The sequence below is a fragment of the Equus przewalskii genome, chromosome 32 (genome assembly GCF_037783145.1).
Source record: "Equus przewalskii isolate Varuska chromosome 32, EquPr2, whole genome shotgun sequence".
NCBI classification, from domain to species: domain Eukaryota; kingdom Metazoa; phylum Chordata; class Mammalia; order Perissodactyla; family Equidae; genus Equus; species Equus przewalskii.
In genome coordinates, this window is record NC_091862.1 from 16,672,827 (window position 1) to 16,692,810 (window position 19,984).

Below are 19,984 nucleotides of genomic sequence, written 5' to 3' on the forward strand. Positions count from 1 at the left end.
GAGTAACGTTACAGTGCAGAAATCTCACAGACGCTACCTCGGTCAGGAGGTCAAGGTCAATGTCAACAGTGATAAGTCAGGTTGACAGCATGCCCCTTCATAGTATGTAATGAGAATGGCCCTGTACCTCTGTGGTCTTTGTCCCAAAAACCCACAACTCCAGTCCAACCATGAGAAATAACTCAGACAAATCCCATTTGAGGGACACTCTACAAAATACCTAAACAGAACTCCACACAACTGTCAAGGTCATTAAAAGCAAGAAGAGACTGAGAAACTGTCATAGCCAGAAGGAGTCTAAGGAGACGTGACAACTAAATGTAACGTGGTATCCAGGTTAGAATCCCGGAACAGAAAAAGGGACACTAGGTAAAAACTAAGGAATCTGAATAAAGTGTGGATTTTAGTTAATAATGTATCAATATTGGCTCCTTAATTGTAACAAATATAACATACTAACTTGAGATGTTACTAATAGGTGAAACCAGTTGAGGAGTATAAGGAAACTATAGTAGCTTCATAATTTTTCTGTAAACCTGAAAAATAGTTTATTTGTTAAAAAAAAAAAAAGTGGGCCTGGCAGAGGGTGGATGGGGGACTGATGGCTGGATACTGGAAGGACGGACAGATGGAAAGCACAATGGCTGATGGAAGGATGGACAGACGTTGGGACGGCTGATGGATGGATAATGGGTAGTGTGGCTCTGGGAAGGAGGGCAGTCCAACGCTGAGGGCACTAAAGACAAGAACGGGGGTGAGGCCCTGGGACTGAGCAACATGGCAGGCACGAGCCCTCTTGATGGGGAGGAGAGACAAGCAAGACAGCAGTGGGCTGAGAGGGGAGCAGAAAGTGACAAAATGAGGACAAAGAGTATACACAACCCTCTGTCAAATCTGGTCAAAGGGAGGAGGAGAAAGGAGGGAGCGTTTTGTGTGTATGTGTGTTCTGGTCCTTTACTGAGGTGTAATTCACGTACCATGAAATGCACAGATCTCAAGTGCACAGCCTTATGTCTCCTGAAATGAAGGAAAGGCTGAAGACGCAGAAGAAAGTCCATCCCTGAGCAGGAGGAAGGGATGGGCTCCTGAGAGAAGGTAAAGGATGATCCCATCTTCCTTCTAACTTTGCTTCTGTCCTGTGGATGGTGGCACCATCCTCACCGGAGATGATCTTTCCACCCAAAAAGATAGAGACGCCTTAATTTCTAAAATCATTATCACTACTTCTTCTGAAAATGTAAAGAATCTAATATGAACAAACTTGTTAGCTTCTTTTTTCCCTTAATTGTTTGCAATGAGAAATAAAAACTGCTTGGCTACCTCAAAAAGAAGAGAAAGCAAAACACCCCGGAAGCTGCTCTTGCCATTGCAAAGCCCTGTGGCAGGAGACAGCTCACATCATTGCAGCAGAGGGGGGCCCTTTTCTTACTGGGGACAAACTGGGTAATCACACCCATCTATTTTAAAACACAACTTTAGATTTCTTCTCTTATAAAAGGAATACACGTCATTGTACAAAACAGATCAATAAAATAAAAACTACTCATAATGACACTAAAACAACATCATTAATGTTCATTATGTATCTTTGCAGTTTTACTTCTAGGCACATATAAAAGATACCCCATGAAAAAGATTTTTATCCAGAATGCATGTTACCTGTTATTACTTAACTCAAATGTGATACGGCTGATGTTCCAAGAAGGTAATTCTCTTGAAGCAATTCAAGCCGATTTTTCATTCTGAGGTACTGACTAGATTATTCTATATTCATAAAACCTGGTGTGTGACCAAAATTTTCAATCAAGGCCTAAACACCACCAAAAAAAAAAAAAAATCCAAAATGAAAAAACACCAAAAGCCTCTGCTCTCTTTTTGGTCAAAGGATGTACCTTTAATTTGAAAATACATACGTATGAACAAGGCAGAATTAATAACGGCAAAAAGATCATAGTTGTTGTTCATGGTGCTTTCATAAATATCCTGGGCTTTTCTTGGGATGATTTTTAACATTATTAATCCTGAAAACACTCCTGAGAGGGTTGTATCACTTAAAAGGGGAAATTAGAGGCGGCTAAGGATGACAACTCATAAGCACTCTGTGGATGAAGGCGGGTTGGGGGAGCCTGCCTGACTCAACTGGGCAGACCCAACCCACTCCTGCCCCAGGGAGGAGTGAGGGTCTGTCTTATAACGCAAGGCGCAAAGGATAAAGAGCCCGTGGTTACAGCCAATAGGGATCTCTGAAATGAGACAATCTATTTCATATCACCAGTAAGAACCTATCTAGGAACTTTTCAGTTTGTTTTGATTTTGTAAAGTGGGGCCAGAGGGAGAAAGAGGGGAGGCTGAATTCCTTGAGAGGAAGGCGAGGTTCTGGCCCACACCCACCCTGTGTGCTCAGACCGCACAGCCTTGCACCTGGAGGCGGGTGGGTCAGGGTCTTAGTCATAACGGCCCGCTTGAGAGTTTGAATTTCACTTTACTAAAGGCTTTCTATTTTCTCTGTGTCGCATTCTTTGCCCTCCTTTACAGTTTTAAATTGTTCTGTGCAAGTCAGTTTATAGTAAGGTGTCCATGATAAATTAACTAGGTCCTCCTTTTCTTCTTCTTTAGAGCAATGAGTTAACTCAACTTGGGGATCTTCCACTTATTGAATGCAGCCCACTCTCCCTCTCCAAAGTCTAACAGGGGACTGTTCCAGCGATCTAAGACATGACTGGCAGGTAAATGCTTTTAAAGTCTCAGGCTAGTTTAGGTGATGGTCTGTCTGTTTACCTAGATACTTCCGGTGTAAGATTACTAAATGTTGAACCATCTGGAGTTTGACGAAGAAATGGAACATTTTCGCTTAACAAAAGGCACTTGTCTACCAGAGAAAGCACACGTTATTTTTTCAGTTGTAATGTTTTAGGGTGTTTTCATTCTAGCAAGCATAATCATGTTTCAGCACCAAATCAATGACTCATTTTCTTTTGACTTGTCAGAGTGCTGCCACACCCTGTCACACACAGGAGAAAAACCGGTTGACTAATTAGAATTGTTCTGGAGAGGATTAGCTTACGAGAACAAAGCAGAAAAGCCATCCTTCCCCATCTGAAAACTCAACACCTACTTGGTTTGAAACAGATTTGATTCAATTAATATCTGCAGAAACGAATGAAGCAGGTAAGTCAGCTGTACGACTGATGTAGAAAATATAAAAGATATTAACAGGTGACCAACCACAGCAACTCTGACAAAAACATCCTGTAGCAGAAGCAAAAGAAATGGTTAAGGGTTTTTCACATTTTATTTAGATGAAGTATTATTTCTTTACTTGTACCATGTCAATGATACCATCTGGTACTTTCAAACATGTAGGATAAGATACCCACTCTGTATGCTCCTACTTATTCAAAGTGAGTTTCTAACTTTTAACCTCAAAATTCCATCTAAGTGGATAGATGGAGAGTAAGGACTCCAATGCTAACTGCTTGTGCAAATCAAAGAAATAAGTAGCACACTCACTGTGATATATACACTTGAGAACTAATGGATTTGAATTTTTTTTCAGAAATAGATGAATTCTCATGTAAGAAATAATGGGAAAAAATTATGGAATCGTTCATCTAAGATGAAGCATATTTGAAAATGCATCAAATAATTAAGCAGAAAAGCCTTGCCCATTGTTTGGACCAAAGATGCTAGAATAAACGGAAATGATCCAGGGGAGGAAGGTGAAACTGACGTCCACTGTGTCTAAGTCAGAGTCTTCTCCTCTCACTGGCAATTTAAACTCGGGCATCTGAGTCTCGGTTTCCTCCATGTAAAACTGAGATAACTACTTACATCACAGAGCTTCTGTGTAGATTGAATGGAATTATCTGACGGTAGTCTATGGATTCTATCATCCTACAAAATAAACATATGTTATGCTTAATAAACGTAATATATTTTGCTTTCTGCTTCCAACCAGAACAGTCCACGAAAAATCTCAGTTTCTTTTTTCTATCCTGTCATGTTAGTTCTAAAACTAACTATGAAATGACATTCTGTGAATAAATTCCTCAGGGAAAATTAATTTGTTTAATCCAAACTTATTCAGCCTCTTATTTAGGCTAATTTGTACCCTTCGTGTTTTTAAAATTTTATTTCCTAAAGCTGCTGTGACACCCTCTCAGATGCCCATTTTACGTCTCAACACAAACCTGCCTCAAGTTAAAATAAATACCAGGATTAGTTAATTATGAGCTGCCAAAATAAGGGACACATAATAATAGGAAAGGTCCCCCAACAAACAATATTATAAATTATATGCCTTAAATGTTTAAGTCAAATATGCCAGCTCTTCTTAAAGGTTAACCCAATTAAATGCAAAAAAGAAAAAAGAAAAAAAAAAGAAGAAGCAGATAGGGTAGCTATGAATATCTGTCAAATTTCAAATTTAACTTGGAAGCCAATAGTGGGGAGGAAGTGCTGGAGGGGGGAAAGAGGATTTAAAAAAAGTTTACCAGAGGGGAAGGGGGTGGGGGGAGGGCAAAAGGGGTAAAGGGGCACATGTGTATGGTGACAGATAAAAACTAGACCGTGGCTGAGTGGTTAAGTTCACGCGCCCCGCTGCATGTGGCCCAGTGTTTCGTTGGTTCGAATCCTGAGCGCAGACATGGCACTGCTCATCAGACCACACTGAGGCAGCGTCCCACATACCACAACTAGAAGGACCCACAACAAAGAATATACAACTATGTACCGGGGGGCTTTGGGGAGAAAAAGGAAAAAATAAATAAATTAAATCTTTAAAAAAAAAAAAAGTAACTGGACATTATAAGAAAATTAATTACCTGGGAAGAACATATTTAAAAAAAAAAAAGAAAATAGACCATTGGTGGTGAGCACGATGCAGTCTATACAGAAACTGAAATATAATAATGCACACCTGAAATTTACACAATGTTATAAGCCAACAGGACCTCAAAAAAATTAAATAATTTTTTTTAAAGTCTTCTCAGTCTGATCTTTATGTTCCCACCAAATCACATAGCATAAGAGGTCACGCCAAGGGGAGGATGGATACACTGCCACTTTAGCTACAGTAAATTAGCTATGCAAATCCGATGACCCTTCAGTGAACTGGTCTAATTCTAGTCTCAGGTCTGCACTGAGAGGGAAAGACTCTTCTATTACTGATTTCAATGTCACCCTCTCTTGAAGACTCTCACTTTCTTCAGCTGCATCGTAGAAGCTCTAAAGGCTGGAGCTTGAAAGCCTGACACTTCCCTCATTTTTTTTTCAGATGAAGAAAGAAACCCCGAAAACAAAAGTCTCTGTCTCTCGCGAATATGACCTGCTAAGGTCACCGAGCAGGTTAAGCAGCAGCCCAGCTGGAACAGAGTTTCTGGGGTCAGGGCCCTCCCCACAACATCACGCTGGCAACAACTGACAGGTTTTGGTTTCGTAGATTTCACAGATGCCAACAAGGTCCCACTGCCCCCAAATCATACAGCCTGCCCTGGTTTATTAACTCTCCAAGTGCGGCTGTCGAGAGATTATTTTCTTTTCCTTAGGACCTTACTTGCTTTTAAAAGGACAGATCACTGGAGTGTTGTTAGCCATTTACTTTATAATGTCAATGAAGGTGTCAGACCCTCTCCTGGAATAGGCTGAGTAAAGGAAGAGCTCCGCGACCCTCCAAGGTGAGTAAACGTGTGGAATTCACTAATACAGCTGTGACCAGGGGCAGCATCTGCCTCCAGGGCTTTCAATCCTCTGGCCACCTCCATTCTCCTCCTAGAATGGAAGGGCTCCCTTCACTTCTCCACATTTTCTCCTACACAGTTTAAAAGGATGAAGACTTCTTGTTCCCCTTTCCTCATCTATGAAAATACCTACTGGATGAATGAATGAATATTCCAGCCCTCCACAGTTCCTTCTACAGTTTGTCCTAAGGGTTCTTTCAAAAAGGAAAGACCCTTCTTGGATCATTTTTCCCTCAACCACCAAGTGATGCTCTACAGACAAATCTACACGCTGGTCTCTTCTTTTTCTAAGCTTTTATGCAGGGGAACAGATTTCCAGAATGCCAGCTCTGACTAAGTGCTTGTGTGAATTTACTGGCCCAAATTTTTGAGCAGAGGCAGGAATCCTGGCTTTCATTCCTTGTTCTTTCAAGACTTGTGTGAGCCTGTTGCTTGAAATCTTAACTGCTGATAGAAAAGCACTCGCCACTTCACAGCACAGCCTGCATTTCTGCTCCCCAAGAAATGAACAATTACTGTGCAAATAAAATAGGATGCGTGTACATACTGAAAAATTAAAATTACAGAGAAGAATGGCAGTCACCTCTGATGACGTCCTCTGAAGACTTCATCACTAGCACATCTGAGTTTTATTCCATATCAACTTCCTTTAATTCCCAGGTTCAAAGGACTACAGAGACAGAATTCATAGCCAAGAAAAAGAACCAAAACTTCAAGTCACCGATGAAAGAGCAGGTTTTTTGTTTTTACTGGGAAAGACTCGCCCTGAGCTAACATCTGTTGCCAACCTTCCTTTCTCTCTGTTTTTTTAATTTCCTCCCCAAAGGCCCAATGCATAGCTGTACATTCTAGTTGTAAGTCCTTCTAGTTCTATGTGAGCCACCACCACAGCATGGCTACTGACAGACGGGTGGTGTGGTTCTATGCCTGGGAACCGAACCTGGGCCCCCAAGCAGAGCGTGCCAAACTTTAACCACTAGGCCACTGGGGCTGGCTCAGGAGCAGGTTTTTAAGAGAGGCAGAGCCAAATAGCATTAACACCATTAATCTGGGGTAGGTGTTTCTGAATGCACAGTACCAAAAGATGCTGCCAACTGCCCTTGAGCGCCAGGCTGTCTCACTCACTCCATAGCCAGGTACGGGACACCTGAGCACAGCCAGGTGTGTGAGAGGCATGGGGCTGCAAGGATCACAACACTCAGTCCTCAAGAAGCTGCAGTGAGTGTAGGAGGCAGGATTACAGAAAGGGTGCCGAGAAGGGGGGTAGCACAAGCCGGCAAGGACCTGTCAGCCCGCCAGCCTGCGAGGAGACACATCAGAGAGGTTTCCTGGAGAAGATACCATGAGCAGAGCCTGAAAAACAGGTAAGAGGTAGACAGGGAGGGAGAGATCATTCTGGCAAGTGAGAATGGGTTCCTGCCTGCCCCGAATTAGGATCTTAGTTGATAACTGAAGAAGCAGGGGTGGGGGACAGTGGCAAGAGATGAGACTGGAGAGGCAGGCAGGGCAAGCCCCTGTGCCTTGTTGCAGGCTGACATGCTCCCCTTTCATCCTGAAGCCTGTGGGAAGGACAGGATCCGGTCTGGATTTTAGAATCGCTCTGGCAGCATGCAGGTGGCCTTGAAGCACTGTGGTGAGGAGAGCTGGAGGGACGGGCTCCAAGGAGGAGGCCCCAGCCCAGGAACCAGAGACAGGGGTCCTCTCCTGACCCTGCCACTTGAGAGTGCTGTGGCCTCTGACCAGCGCGTGTTGCTCAAGCTTTCCAGACCTCGCTGTCTTCCCCTACCTTGCAGAGTTAATTAATCCCTGCGAGGATTAAATGAGACCTCATGAAGGACAGGGTATGCAGTAAGAACTTAATAAATGTCGCTGCTGGGAGCAATGATAGCGTCATGGCTACCTGACTTTGAAAGAGTCAGCATGACCTTGGACAAGGACAAAGAACACCTTCTCTGATCTCAGTTTCTTCCTCTATAACATGAAGAAATGAAGATAATACCACCCAGGAGGGCTGAGTGTAGGAGATAAAATGCGTCAGTCCCCCGGCCCTCACGCGAGAGCTGTGTTAGTGGCAGAGGTCGTAGTAACACAGCAGCAATGGTAGAGGCTGGGAGCCATGACAGGAGCACAGGTACCAGGAGTGGGAGTAATTCGAGGGAAACGAGACTAAAAGCTCTGTTGCTACAATGCAGGTGGGAAATGATAAGGTGTGGGACTAAAGCAGAGGTGGTGAGAAGTCAAGGACTCGGATTCCGGAGCTGTAAGGAGCAAGCATCAATGAGACTTCGTGACTACTGGGTGTGACCAGCAAGGGAGAGGCAAGAGAAGGACACCAGCGTAACCTTCAGTGGGGACATCTGTGGACAGCAGTGCCTGCCATTCCCGGAGGGAACTGAGCAAGGCGAGCAGGTTTGCTGAGGAAGATAAGAAATTCATTTTCAGACCAATTGAATATGAGGTTGCCGTGGGGCGTCCAAGTGGTGGTGTCCATTTCAAAACTCTCTGAATATGTTTGATACTCAGAAAACAGATCCAGGCTAAAAATATAGACTGAAGAGTTGTCGGCATATGGACAGCAACTGAAGCCACTCACTCGGATATTCCTATCACCCAGACGGAGAGTGCAGGAGTGATAAAAACAAAGATAGAGCAGGAGCCCAAAGGCAGACCCTGTGCGACATCAGCATTGAAGAGGTGGGCATAGAAAGAAAATCCAGAAAGGAAGCTGGCAGGGTAGAGAACAGGGTGAGAACTCAGAGAAAGGACTCCCTCAGAAGCTAAAGGCTTCCAAAGGAAATGATGGAGGGTACCTAATGATGCAGAAGGCCAAGTACAATAAAGACCCGGCAAACCCAAAGGACTGAGAGACAAGGTCATCAGGGGAGCCGTGGTGGAGCCAACATCACACTGCGGTGGACAAACAGCGTGTGTCACAGATTGAGAAAGTTCTGGAAAAATAGATTGTAAGGCAAGGAGAAAGAGCAGCAACCAGAGGGGATACAGGATTGCGAAAGGGAAGCGTTTTTGTGGTGGGGGATTGTTGTCAACAGAAGAGAAAGACTTCAACTGATGTATGTTGAAAATGCAGCCAAGACCGGAGGGAAATTAAGGGAAGAAGTGCCTGGGAGGTGATTTGAAAAAGAGGAGGCTGCGAGGACACGGGCTGAGGGGAAAGGGGGATGACAGAAAAGGTGCCTTAAAAAGACGGGGGAAGGTTTGAAACAGCCAAGTGCAGGAAACAAGAGATGAGAGAGTGAACTACGAAATGAAATCATGCACACAGTGCACACGCCACGTGGACAACCGAACAATTCCGATTTCATTCTTCCCTCCATCGAGAAAGAGATGCCCCTGGGGGAGAGCTGGGAGGTAGGCAAGTTCCACCACATGGAGCCAGCTTGTTTCAAAAGTGGGAGAAAAACAGAAGACACGGGAAGCAAACACGTGTCAGAGGGAGTAGAGGCAGAAATGGTGTGTCAGCGGGCACGAAGGGAAAAAAGAGAGGACAGGAGACTCAGGGAAGATGAAATCTTCTAAAGCAGCCTCTTACTCTAAGCTTAAAAGTCGATTAGCTGCCACTACTATCTTCAAATTCCTGTTGGGAGCAAATAAGTCAATGAAGGTAAATGTGTTCTTCAACAGGGCTGAAATAATACTGTAATGATGCAAGAGTACGATACGAGTTATTGTAGCAAAACTATGGATCAATTTTTTCCCTAGACCTGACTATAATAGAGAAACACCACCAACTAATTCCTTCTGAAACATTGATAACTTTTCAGAGGTTTTCTGAAGATCGACCCATTTTCATTCATTCAAACAAACGCTCACTGGTTGAAGGCCTGTGCTCTGCCAGGACACGCACAAAGAAAATTAAGACAGTCTTGCGTTCAAATTGTTGAAGTCCAGCTTTTCTACACATACATGAAAATCCACAGGAATGTCCAGAATACAGAAGGCACTAAGAAAAAGGGGAATGATACACAGAGTATTTGCCCATGTTCAAGTTCAAACACACACCAACATCTCTGACTCCAAAGTACCCACACATCCTTCTCTAAATTCTATCACCAAATAGATGTGAATACCTTGCTTTCTTCCCCCTCCTGTCCTCTCCCCACATCACAGAGAATAACCAATGGTTACTGGCTGGTTGTGGTTCAAATGACAACGCTGACCCATACCTGCTACTACCAGCTACCACATTCCGTGTCTTACCCATTCGGTCCTCATAACAACCCTGTAAAGAAGCCAGGAGGATGCCCTTAAACAGAAGGAGAAAGTGAGGCTCAGAGAGGCTAAGGAAATTGCCTAATCTCCAATGACTGCTAAATGCTGGGCCGCCATCTGACTTCAAATTCATCCGGCTTCACAGTTTTTACTCTTTAACCACTGTCCCCACACCAAATTTCCCTAACCCTTGTTCCAAAGGGAAATGCATTACGTACAGTTTTCTTTCTTTGGCAATTTAGAATTCTTTTATTCATAGTCTTTTGACTCGTTTAATTTATCCCTTAATATGTTACAGGTTGAATTTATGGAGATTTAAAAAAATAAAGAGCAGTTTTGTTTAAAAGTCTGTTCATTCTCAAATACCTAAACAAATGGGGATTCACCGAATAATCCATAAACTGAGTTCTAAGCAGTAGTTTCTACCTTCCGGGAGAGGTCCTCACAAAGTAGGGTCATTTGATGCTATAGAGTGGGAGTCTGTATACAAAGCAAGGACCTGAAATTAAAACAAGAGCCCTGATCCAGGGACAAGAACAAGCCCACTGGGGCTGGCATCCCCCACATGCAGTATCGGTCAACTCAGAAGTTACAACAGCCACATCCAGGGAGTAGGCAGCATGTGGGAGTTCACAGAAGATGCCAGGCTCCGTCCCTCATGGAGAAGCAGTACAGTGCAGTGGCAAAGTGCGTCTGACCTCCTGGACACAGCCCTGCTCTGCCACATCCCAGCTGAGGGCCCTGGGGCAACTTCTTGACTTCTCTGTACCTCAGTTTCCACATCCACAAAACGGGACTATCAGATGTTATTACTAAGATTATATGAACCGTAACTGATGCATAGAAAGCGCTCAATAAATGTCAGCTAATACTATTACATATACTTAGGATTTTCACTTTTTGGAGCAGTATATTTTTTATTGAGGTACAGTTGACCTACAACATTATAATAGTTTCAGGTGTACCACATAATTTTTTGATATCTGTATATATTGCAAAATGACCACCACAATATGTCTAATTAACATCCATCACCATACATAGTTACTGATGTTTTTTTCTTGTAATGAGAACTTTTAAGATTTACTCTCTAAGCAACTTTCAAATACGCAATATAGTATTATTAACTGTAGCTGCCATGCCGTACATTACATTTGCTTGACTTATTTATCTTATAACTGGAGTTTGTATCTTTTGACCCCCTTCACCCATTTCACCCACCCCAAGCCCCCACCGCAGGCAACCACCAACCTGTTCTCTGTATCTGTGAGCCTAGGCTTTTTTCATACTGTATTTGTCTTTCTCTCTCTGCCTTATTTCAGGGAGAGTATTTTTTAAATTGCAGGCCATAATCCAAAATGTGTTATGAAATCAACTTAAAGGCTCACAACCAGCAATTTTGGAACATGAAATAGGACAGAATACTGTACTGAAACTTTAATAAAGTCGTATTTTATATTACCTTTGTAATTTTTTCTTTAGCATACAGAGTAACATGAAGCGGTGCTCTTGAATCTCTGTTTTCAAACATCCGTGTGTTTGTGTAGGTATCAAGCAGCAATCTCAAGGGTATTTCTCTGTAGGGTCACCATCAAAAACTTTTTAACAGCACTGATTTACAGAATGAGGGTGGTAGGGAGTCAGGGAAAACGAACAGGTATAATACGCCAGAAGCCACTTTTTAAAATGCAGACAGCAGCAGCAAAGGGAGAGGCCGTCTCAATGGACATTCAGGATAAGCTGGAAATAGTCTCAGTGCACAAGGCTGTTTACGGCCAGGCTGCTATGGGTGTTTCAACAACCTGAGGTTAACAACAGGCTTTTCTTTCCAAAGCAAATCTAATTGCAAAACTGGAAGTACAGATGTTATCTTGATGCTGGGAACGATGGTAAAAATTGATATGACTTATCCAGGAAGTCATCTTGCAATACTTGTCAAAGTAGACACTACGCCAGATTTCAAATGCTCTCAAAAACTGTCAGGGTTTGGAAGACATATGAAAATGTCTTAACAGAAATCCTTCAATCTGGATGTAGATGGAACTAACAGCTCCATTATAACCCAATTCCTAGCTGAAAATTTAACTACCTGTACAAGAAGATGAATGGAAAATAACTATAAACACAACTAATCATGTTAGAAGCTATAACAACATTGATCTGTGCATCCAAAGGCTGCATGATGTGGTGTTTAACGATATCACTCTTAGACGGGGTAAGAGGAACCACAGTCCTGGGTCCCACTCCTGCCACACCCATCTTCCTGCAGAGTCAGTCCAGAGTTCCCCAGACAAACTGGACCTACGAATCCAGAACAGGTGCCCTTCTGTCTGGTTTTAGGCTACACACCAGGTCCCCAGAATTCCCTGATCAAATATAAGCCACTTCCAGAGCATGAACAGGCTCTTCCCAGATCTGTCCTCCCACTGGTCTGAGCCAGAGGCATGATTGAGGGGTGGCAGAGGGTGTGGACAGAGGCTGGACATGCAGGCGGATACAACGCCCGTCTCCAGGTGGGGCTGAACCGCAAGTGGGGAACAAAACGAAGCAGACCCCGGGCGGGGGAAGATTCTCCCAGGTGCATTCCAGCTCTGAGCTCTGGGAAGTCTGAGAATGCAAGATTCAAACCTTCCGGGCCATTATGAAGACATCGCTGTCAAGGTAGGTGGGTAGAATCAATTCTATAGAAATGCACGTTAGCTAAATTCATTATTTTTAAATATTTCGACACATGCTACAAGGGCCTCCATCTGTTCTCTTGCATGAGACCCTGCAAAGCTACAGGCAGGCCTGGTGAACTGGACTCACAGCCACACTGCCCGGGTCCTCACCCCTCCCCTCGTCCCTGCCATTTACAAGCTATGTGAACCTGGGAAAGCTTCTTAATCTCTCTGGGTCTCAGTTTCCTCATCTGTAAAATCCTCTTCATAGGGCTGTTGTAGAGACAAATCAATTCTTGCTACACTGTTTCTCGAACAGCACCTGGTGCACAGTAAGTACTCCCCAGGTGCTGTCTCTCTATCATTCTCCATACAAAACTGATGGATCTCGGCAAACTTCTAGACAAGACCACAGCCAGGAAGTTATTCTGTGTACTTCTTCCCACTCCTTTCCAATTGTAAATATCATGCTCTATGCCACTCCAAAAGATCACCATTTTCTATTCCGAAAAGGACAGGTCATCCAAGTGCTGATACAAGGTCATCTGAAATTAAATATGTTGCTCATCTTCTCCCCCAACTTGCCAGATAGCTCAGGCCTCCAGCCAGTTTGAAGTTGGGCAAGTCAGCTTCCTGTGTCAATGTCATGCAATAAACATTTGAAAACATTGCCAATTTTAAGTGTAAAAAGGACATTTCCTTCACCTTTACATTCATGAGATTCAGAACTATAAGCCAGGGTGGGTCCTTCTTGATTTACAAACCAGAGGCTAAAAGACTTGAAGCTATCAGCAAGAAAGGCTACCAGACCAGAGGACTCAAGCTAAAAATAGAGCGCTACCAGTGGAGAAATACATGGAAGAAGACAATCCTTTATATGGCTACTTATTAGTCCACATGCTTTGTATCATTACATGAAGATGTACGATCAGCCTAGTAATTACAAATTGCCTTCTCAATGATTTATATTCCTTCAACCTAAAATGACAGGACAAACAACTGGAAGAGAAATACTCGCCACATTTTAATGACATGCGGGCAGCCTACGGCATCTTGTATCATCACAAAATCTCTCTTTCAAATCTCAGAGCTATCCACTAGAAAGTCTAAAATGAGAGAAGTACAAGGGAAAGATTCAAAGTCACGTTTGCCCTTTAAAAGATGTCCCTAACCTACATGGTCACTACAGAGAACATTCAATCCTCCATTTTTCCCCCCAATTGTTGTGAAGAATTTTTAAAAGATGTGATTTGCCAACTTGCTAAAGGGCTGGAACTCTTTCTAGTTGCTCAAGCTACCTCTAATTACCCTCCCATAAAAGGAGCATTCCTAAAGCATTGTTAATTTCAACAATAGCTTTTCTATTAACTCAAACCTCCAAATCCAAAACGGATTATAAAGGTCAGTATGAAATAAACGAAAATTAATTGGATTCTACAGAGGCAAGACTGAACACATCCATCCATCCAACAAGGATCCCATCTAAATCAAACATATTGTTTATTTAAAGAGTCTCACCAACTTCCTATAAAAAAAAAATCCCATGAACACTTCCTATTTTGGCCAGTTTTTATTTATGCAATTAAAATGGCTTTTTATAAGGGCTGGAGAAACAATATAGTTTTACAAGGCCATTAGTCATATAGTCAAGCTTCATTATATCATAATCATTCATCAGTGGTCCCTAATGAGAAGGCTGCGATAAGAATGTTAAGGAAAATATGTATTCACAACAGGTCATAAAATGTGTGAAATGCAGAATACCCCAAGCCAGTGAGTTGATCTGGCCTTCATTTTTGCTGAAGAGCGCAACAGTTGTACCACACAACCTTGCTTCAACTTAGAAGCCATATTCTTAATTATTAATCCCCTTCATTCCTCCACTGTTTCCAAATTCCACTCAGTTAAGAGAAATATAGTACTTCCTTTAGAATTAGTGATTAAAGGCTCTGTTGGCTTCCATCATTTTTCTAGCATATATTTCTTACACCTTATTCTAAATATTTTTCCTTACACCAAATGTACACACGTCAGTGAGACTTCAGTATCACCTTAGCCCCTGAACTGTGTGTGGGAAGTCACAATGTCCTGGCAGAGGGGTAGCTGGCGGGTTCCGGGCCCCCCACGCACCACCCGTAGGGCCACCTTCCTTCCACTCTGGCACCCTTCGAGGTCGTCCAAGGCTCTCACTCTGTGCCCGTCAAAGGCGGTAACTGAGCCTGGGCAGGAAACAAGAAAGCTGCTTCAACAAAGCCCAACGTGCGCGGCGTTGGTAAACGCAAGGATGAATTATGGGGACCCGCGTCTGGGCTGGTTGGGAAAGGGAAAGCGTTCATTCCACGATATTGATGTAGAATTTCAGCAACCGAGGGCGCCTCTGAGATCCCCAGAACCTCTCCTCTCCTTTAAGCAGCTTTCAAGTCCCTTCCCTTGCTCCCTCTCCACAAAAATCGGGGCTGCCAGGACCCCAGCAGAGTGCTGTTCTCCTTGGGTTAGGCGTGAGCTGGGTGAGCCCCTCCGGGCTCCGCTGGGTGTAGCAGCAGCTGGAGCCTAAAAGCGCCCGGGGCTCCGAGAAAAGCAACGCGCTTGGAAAGACCCAACCCTCCTCCGGGCCACCAAGGGGGCCCGCAGCTCTGCGGGCACCCAGCCGCTGAACCCAGGCAGAAGCGTCCCAATCTCTGCACCCTGGCGCCAGAGGGCACCCTGGAGAGAGAAAGCGCCGCATCTCGCTCCCAGCGCTGGGTCCCCAAGAGTCAGGGAGGCGCGCACCCGGGAGCTGGTGCCCTGGAGAATTCCTGCGTGAGCTCAGAGCCGCGGAGGAGGCCCCTGACCCTCCCGCCCCGCGCCCAGGTACCTCGCAGCCGTACAGCTGACCCAGCTGCTCCACGATCCATTCCTCCAGCACAAGCCGCTTCCGAAGCTCTTTGCGATCGTATTTCACTGTCACTTTTCCCTGCTGGTGGCGCCGCTGCTGCTGCTGCTGCGGCGGCGGCTGAACCTGCCCGTCAGCGGCCGCCGTGGCCACGGGCGACGAGTCCTCCCGGGAGGAGCCTGAGCCGCTGCTCGAGCCCGGGCTGCCGCCGGCGCCGCCCCGGGGGCTCTGGAAGAAAACCCGCGCGCCGCCGCCGCTGGCCCCGCCGGCCGCCTCGTTGCTGCCTGTCGCCACCGACATGTCCCCGCGCTCCCGGAGCCCGATGCGGCCAGGAGGAGGGGCGGGCGGAGCGCGCCCGGCGCCGCTACCACCTCGGGCCGGGCAGCGGCATTCGAGGGGCTCGCCGGCACCTGCACCGCGCGCCGCCCGGCTCGTGGGGAGGTCGGGAGGAGCCGCGGCGACACCGAGGAGGGCGGGCCGGGGAGGGCGGGGAGGCGGGAGGGGCGGGGACCGCAGCCTTAAAGACGCAGCCGAGGACCCTCTCGCTCCAGCCGGGGAGGCGGATCTGGCGCCTGGCAGGCAGAGGGGCCCGGGCGTGGGAGTTGCGCGCAGAGGCAGGAATGTGTGCGCGCGTAAACACGAGCGGTCGCCTGTGTGCAGGGGCCAGAGAGGACTGGCGTGGGTCTGGTGCCAGAGATGGTCCTCTGAGCCGGGGACCGTGTCCTCTCCTTCTGGAGACAGGGAATCGCGCTTCCTCCCGGGGTCCCGAAGCGCACGAAACCCGCTGCCTCCCGTGGCCCCGGCTCGGCGACGCCGGGGACAGGGGACCGCCAGGCGCCAGGAAGGGGACGAGGAGGGACTGAGCCGCAGGTTCCTCGCGGTTTTCCTCGCCCTACCGACTCCTCGGTTGGCGGGGAAGTGTCTCCTCCCCTCCCTGCCCCACCCAACTCCTCCAAAAACACACTCCTATTCACGCCACTTCCTCTCTCGGATTGTGAGAGAAATTGACGAGGCGATGTTTGTGCAATCAGCAATCACCGCGCCTAAGAGATTCTGTTCAGACCAGTTTTTCTCTCCTTACAACGTGTCTGTTTATTGATAGGCAGAGCACTAAGCTATGTTTATATCGAAAGGACAGAAGACTATCAAGCCTTCACACCGCTCGGCTAAAGGGATGGGGACACCCAGGCAGCAAGCATTTCTCTGAAAGAGTCGGTGCCAGTTTACTGGTCCTTCATTTATTTATTTTTTTTTTAAGATTTTATTTTTTCCTTTTTCTCCTCAAAGCCCCTCCGGTACATAGTTGTATATTTTTCATTGTGGATCCTTCTAGTTGTGGTATGTGGGACGCTGTCTCAGCATGGTTTGATGAGCAGTGCCATGTCCGCGCCCAGGATTCGAACCAAGGAAACACTGGGCCACCTGCAGTGGAGCGCGAGAATTTAACCACTCCGCCAGGGGTGCCAGCCCCTGGTCCTACATTTCTAGTGTTGCAATCCCTGTCTAGCCAATTTCTTCTCTCTCTATACCATTTCCAAACAACCTCTTTTTACCGGGAAAGCGACTGCATTGACTAATTCTACTTTAAAAACATCATACAGCCAAGTAGAATTGCAAATGAATGCGCTTATTATAAGATTTAGGGCAAAAAGATGGTGAAGGCAGCTCTAAACAGAAAACTGCATCTGGATGTGTATAAAATTATAGGGAGACACTAATATATTTCTGTTGTACATAATATATTTCTGTGTAGGCAACTGAAAGAAACCACAAAGATGCTCAAACACAGTAAGCAGCTTTTATGAACTTTTTTTAGAAGCTGGTAAGAGTTACTGGCAGCTACTCAAAGAAGTTTGTCAGAGATAAAGTAGATAATCAAGTCAATTTCCTCTGAAGACTTTCTATGGCGGAGAGGATTCTAGACTGACAGCTGCGAAGACACGGAAAATAAGTGAAGTAGCCAGTAGCATTCTCCTGGCTCTTTTAGCTCTGCAATCAACTGGTGCCCAGCTCTGCTCCACCCAGATTTATGACTGGCTTTGTTCCTTCAATTGTGGTTTTCCAGCAACTGAGAAGGGATTTTCCCAAAATGTTCCATGCCTGAAGCCCGTCATCAGGACAGGGCAGGCCTTGAAGAGGGAAAGGAAAGGATCCAGAAGGGATTGTGCAAAATAGGGTGGCTGATGTGGGCCCTGGACCCCTGTCATAATAAGAGGATCAAGGCTAAAACATCTCTGCCCCATGGAAAAGGCCAGCTGTCCTTAAGATGGTCAGTTTCCCACCAGCCTGTCACAGACGAAGGAGACAGAACTACCAGGATTGGCCTCTGGAGATTGATGACCATTCTCCACGTCACCTCCAACTACTCCTGCCTTGGGGCATCGTAGATCATTTTAACTCTGAACACACAGCCAAGGAGGTGAGCATCTCAGCAAGATTGCAACCACAGACCCATTTAGAGTCAGTTCAACAGACTGAATCTTTCTCTCTCTCTTTTTTTTTAAAGGTTGGCGCCTGAGCGAAGATCTGTTGCCAACCTTTTCTTTTCTTTCCTTCTTCTTCTTCTCCCCAAAGGCCCCCCAGTACATAGTTGTATATTCTAGTTGTAGGTCCTTCTGGTTGTGCTACGTGGGATGCTGCCTCAGCACTGCCTGATGAGTGGTGCCATGTCCGTGCTCAGGATCTGAACCGGTGAAACCCTGGGCCACCGAAGCAGAGCGCGCAAACTTAACCACTCGGCCACAGGGCCAGCCCCCAAACCCCATCTCTTATCAACAGAGTGATTAAGAAATTGTCTTTCGTAAAATGTACAGTCATGTAGCCAGAGCATGCAGAGAAGAAGAAATCTTGACCTGAAATGACCATGGAACCAGAGATTCTCCTCCCCATGGTGCTACTGAGCCAGGTTCATTTTTGCCTGCCTCCCAGAAAGCCAAACACCGAGACAACGAGATTGCAGCAGAGAGAGGGTTTACTCACAAGGCAGCCATGAAAGGAATCGAGAGCATGAGTCTCAAATTCGCTTCCCCAAAAATAGAGACTCAGGGATATTTATGGGATAGGGGGCAAGGTGTTCTGAAATGTGGAGAGAGGTGACTGCAGGTGAGGAGAGGTGAGGGAATTGATGGTCTGTGCAAGTGCAGTCAGACTCCATGTTCATAGGACCCATGTTCACAAAATGGTGGCGTGAGCATGATCTGAGGGTGGAGTTTTTAGTCTCTTGACGTGAAAAGGTCGCCTATCGGACATCTGTGTGGGCACAGTTGATGAGTTGGTGGTCTCAACCAGCCTGAAGTGGACAAGGGGTTCTAATTCCTGAAAAACAGCTCACACCCATTCCCATGGTGACCCAGGCTCCAGGGAGATGTTATCTACAGGAGCCTAGTGGGAGTCAGATAGCATATTGCCTGAGCAGCACAGTTAACAATGGGTGAGTTAAACAGCTAAAAGCTATAATTAGTAATTGCAAGAAGAAAAAAAAAACTTTAGTTCCTAGCTACTTAATCATCTATGGCTGACTCTCTGCTGGTTTCAATGGAACCAAAGGACGGGGACATGACTGGAACTTCAAAGTCAGACTCCGATCAAAAGTGAGGGGTCCCTCATTCAGGAAGATCGGTGTTAAAATCCCTTCCCCTCCTTACCATCAATGTTTAGAACCTTACCATCAATGCTTGAAGCCTGCCAATCAAAACCTGTCTCACCAGTGTTTCTGAGTGCCAGCTTGTTCTCCCCAACCTCTTAAATTTCACTCCAAATCCTGAATTGGGGAGACAAACCTGAGGGCACATGCCCCCTGTCTCTCTGCAGATTGATCTCACAGAATAAAGCTGATTTCTTTTCCCAAAAGTTTTGCTGTAATTAATTGGCTTGTTTATGCGCATTGGGTAGGAGAACCCCATTTTTGTGCAGTAAAAAGGTGGGACTCTGTCAGCCAGGAGGAGGAGGAGGGTGGCAGTCAACAGCGGTCTCCCCACACAGAATAAGCTTGTCTTTCTCCACACATCGGGCACATATCCCAGTTAGCTAGCACCCGTTTTCACCAACTCAACTAACCAGGAGAATTTCAATCAAAACCAAAATAGCTAAAGTTTTAGTTAATGAAGGAGAAACCATATAAAATCTCTGCCTCATTCTGGCACAAGGACCTGGCCATACCAATTTATTTTGAAAATTGTGCCTGTGATCCAGGAACACGGCAAAGAGTGGGAACCTCCAACTCCTTCCTTTGAGTCTTTGCACAATGAATTCAGTCATTCAAGAATGACTTCAAAGGATTTATAAAAATTGTCTAAGTTCTTTCCGAGAAATTCTTGTGTCAGTTTTTTCTCACTGCATAGATGCTTTTTCCTTTGTGCTTAGAACTCAGCTTTCACTTAACGACTTCAAAAATGACAGGTACTAAGAGACATTTAAGAAGAAATTTAGGATTTTAGGCATCTTTACTTGTAGAAAAACAGCCAGTGAGGCATGGGTCTCTTTCC

The 19,984-nt window shown here is 45.5% G+C and overlaps 1 protein-coding gene and 1 long non-coding RNA gene across 2 annotated transcripts in view; one reads left to right on the plus strand and one right to left on the minus strand.

Moving 5' to 3' along the window:
* Window positions 1-16,418, minus strand: part of PPP1R14C (protein phosphatase 1 regulatory inhibitor subunit 14C) — an 87,480-nt gene extending 71,062 nt beyond the window's left edge. Inside the window, exon 1 of the mRNA XM_070602937.1 lies at window positions 15,483-16,418. Coding sequence (XP_070459038.1) covers window positions 15,483-15,800 — 318 coding nt within the window. The 5' untranslated portion in view covers window positions 15,801-16,418. The remainder of the gene's footprint in view (window positions 1-15,482) is intronic.
* Window positions 2,615-3,926, plus strand: LOC139080762 (uncharacterized). Its single transcript, XR_011535505.1, has 3 exons — window positions 2,615-2,726; window positions 2,988-3,168; window positions 3,557-3,926. It is a non-coding gene; the product is annotated as an uncharacterized lncRNA (long non-coding RNA).
* Window positions 16,419-19,984: the final 3,566 nt, after the last annotated feature.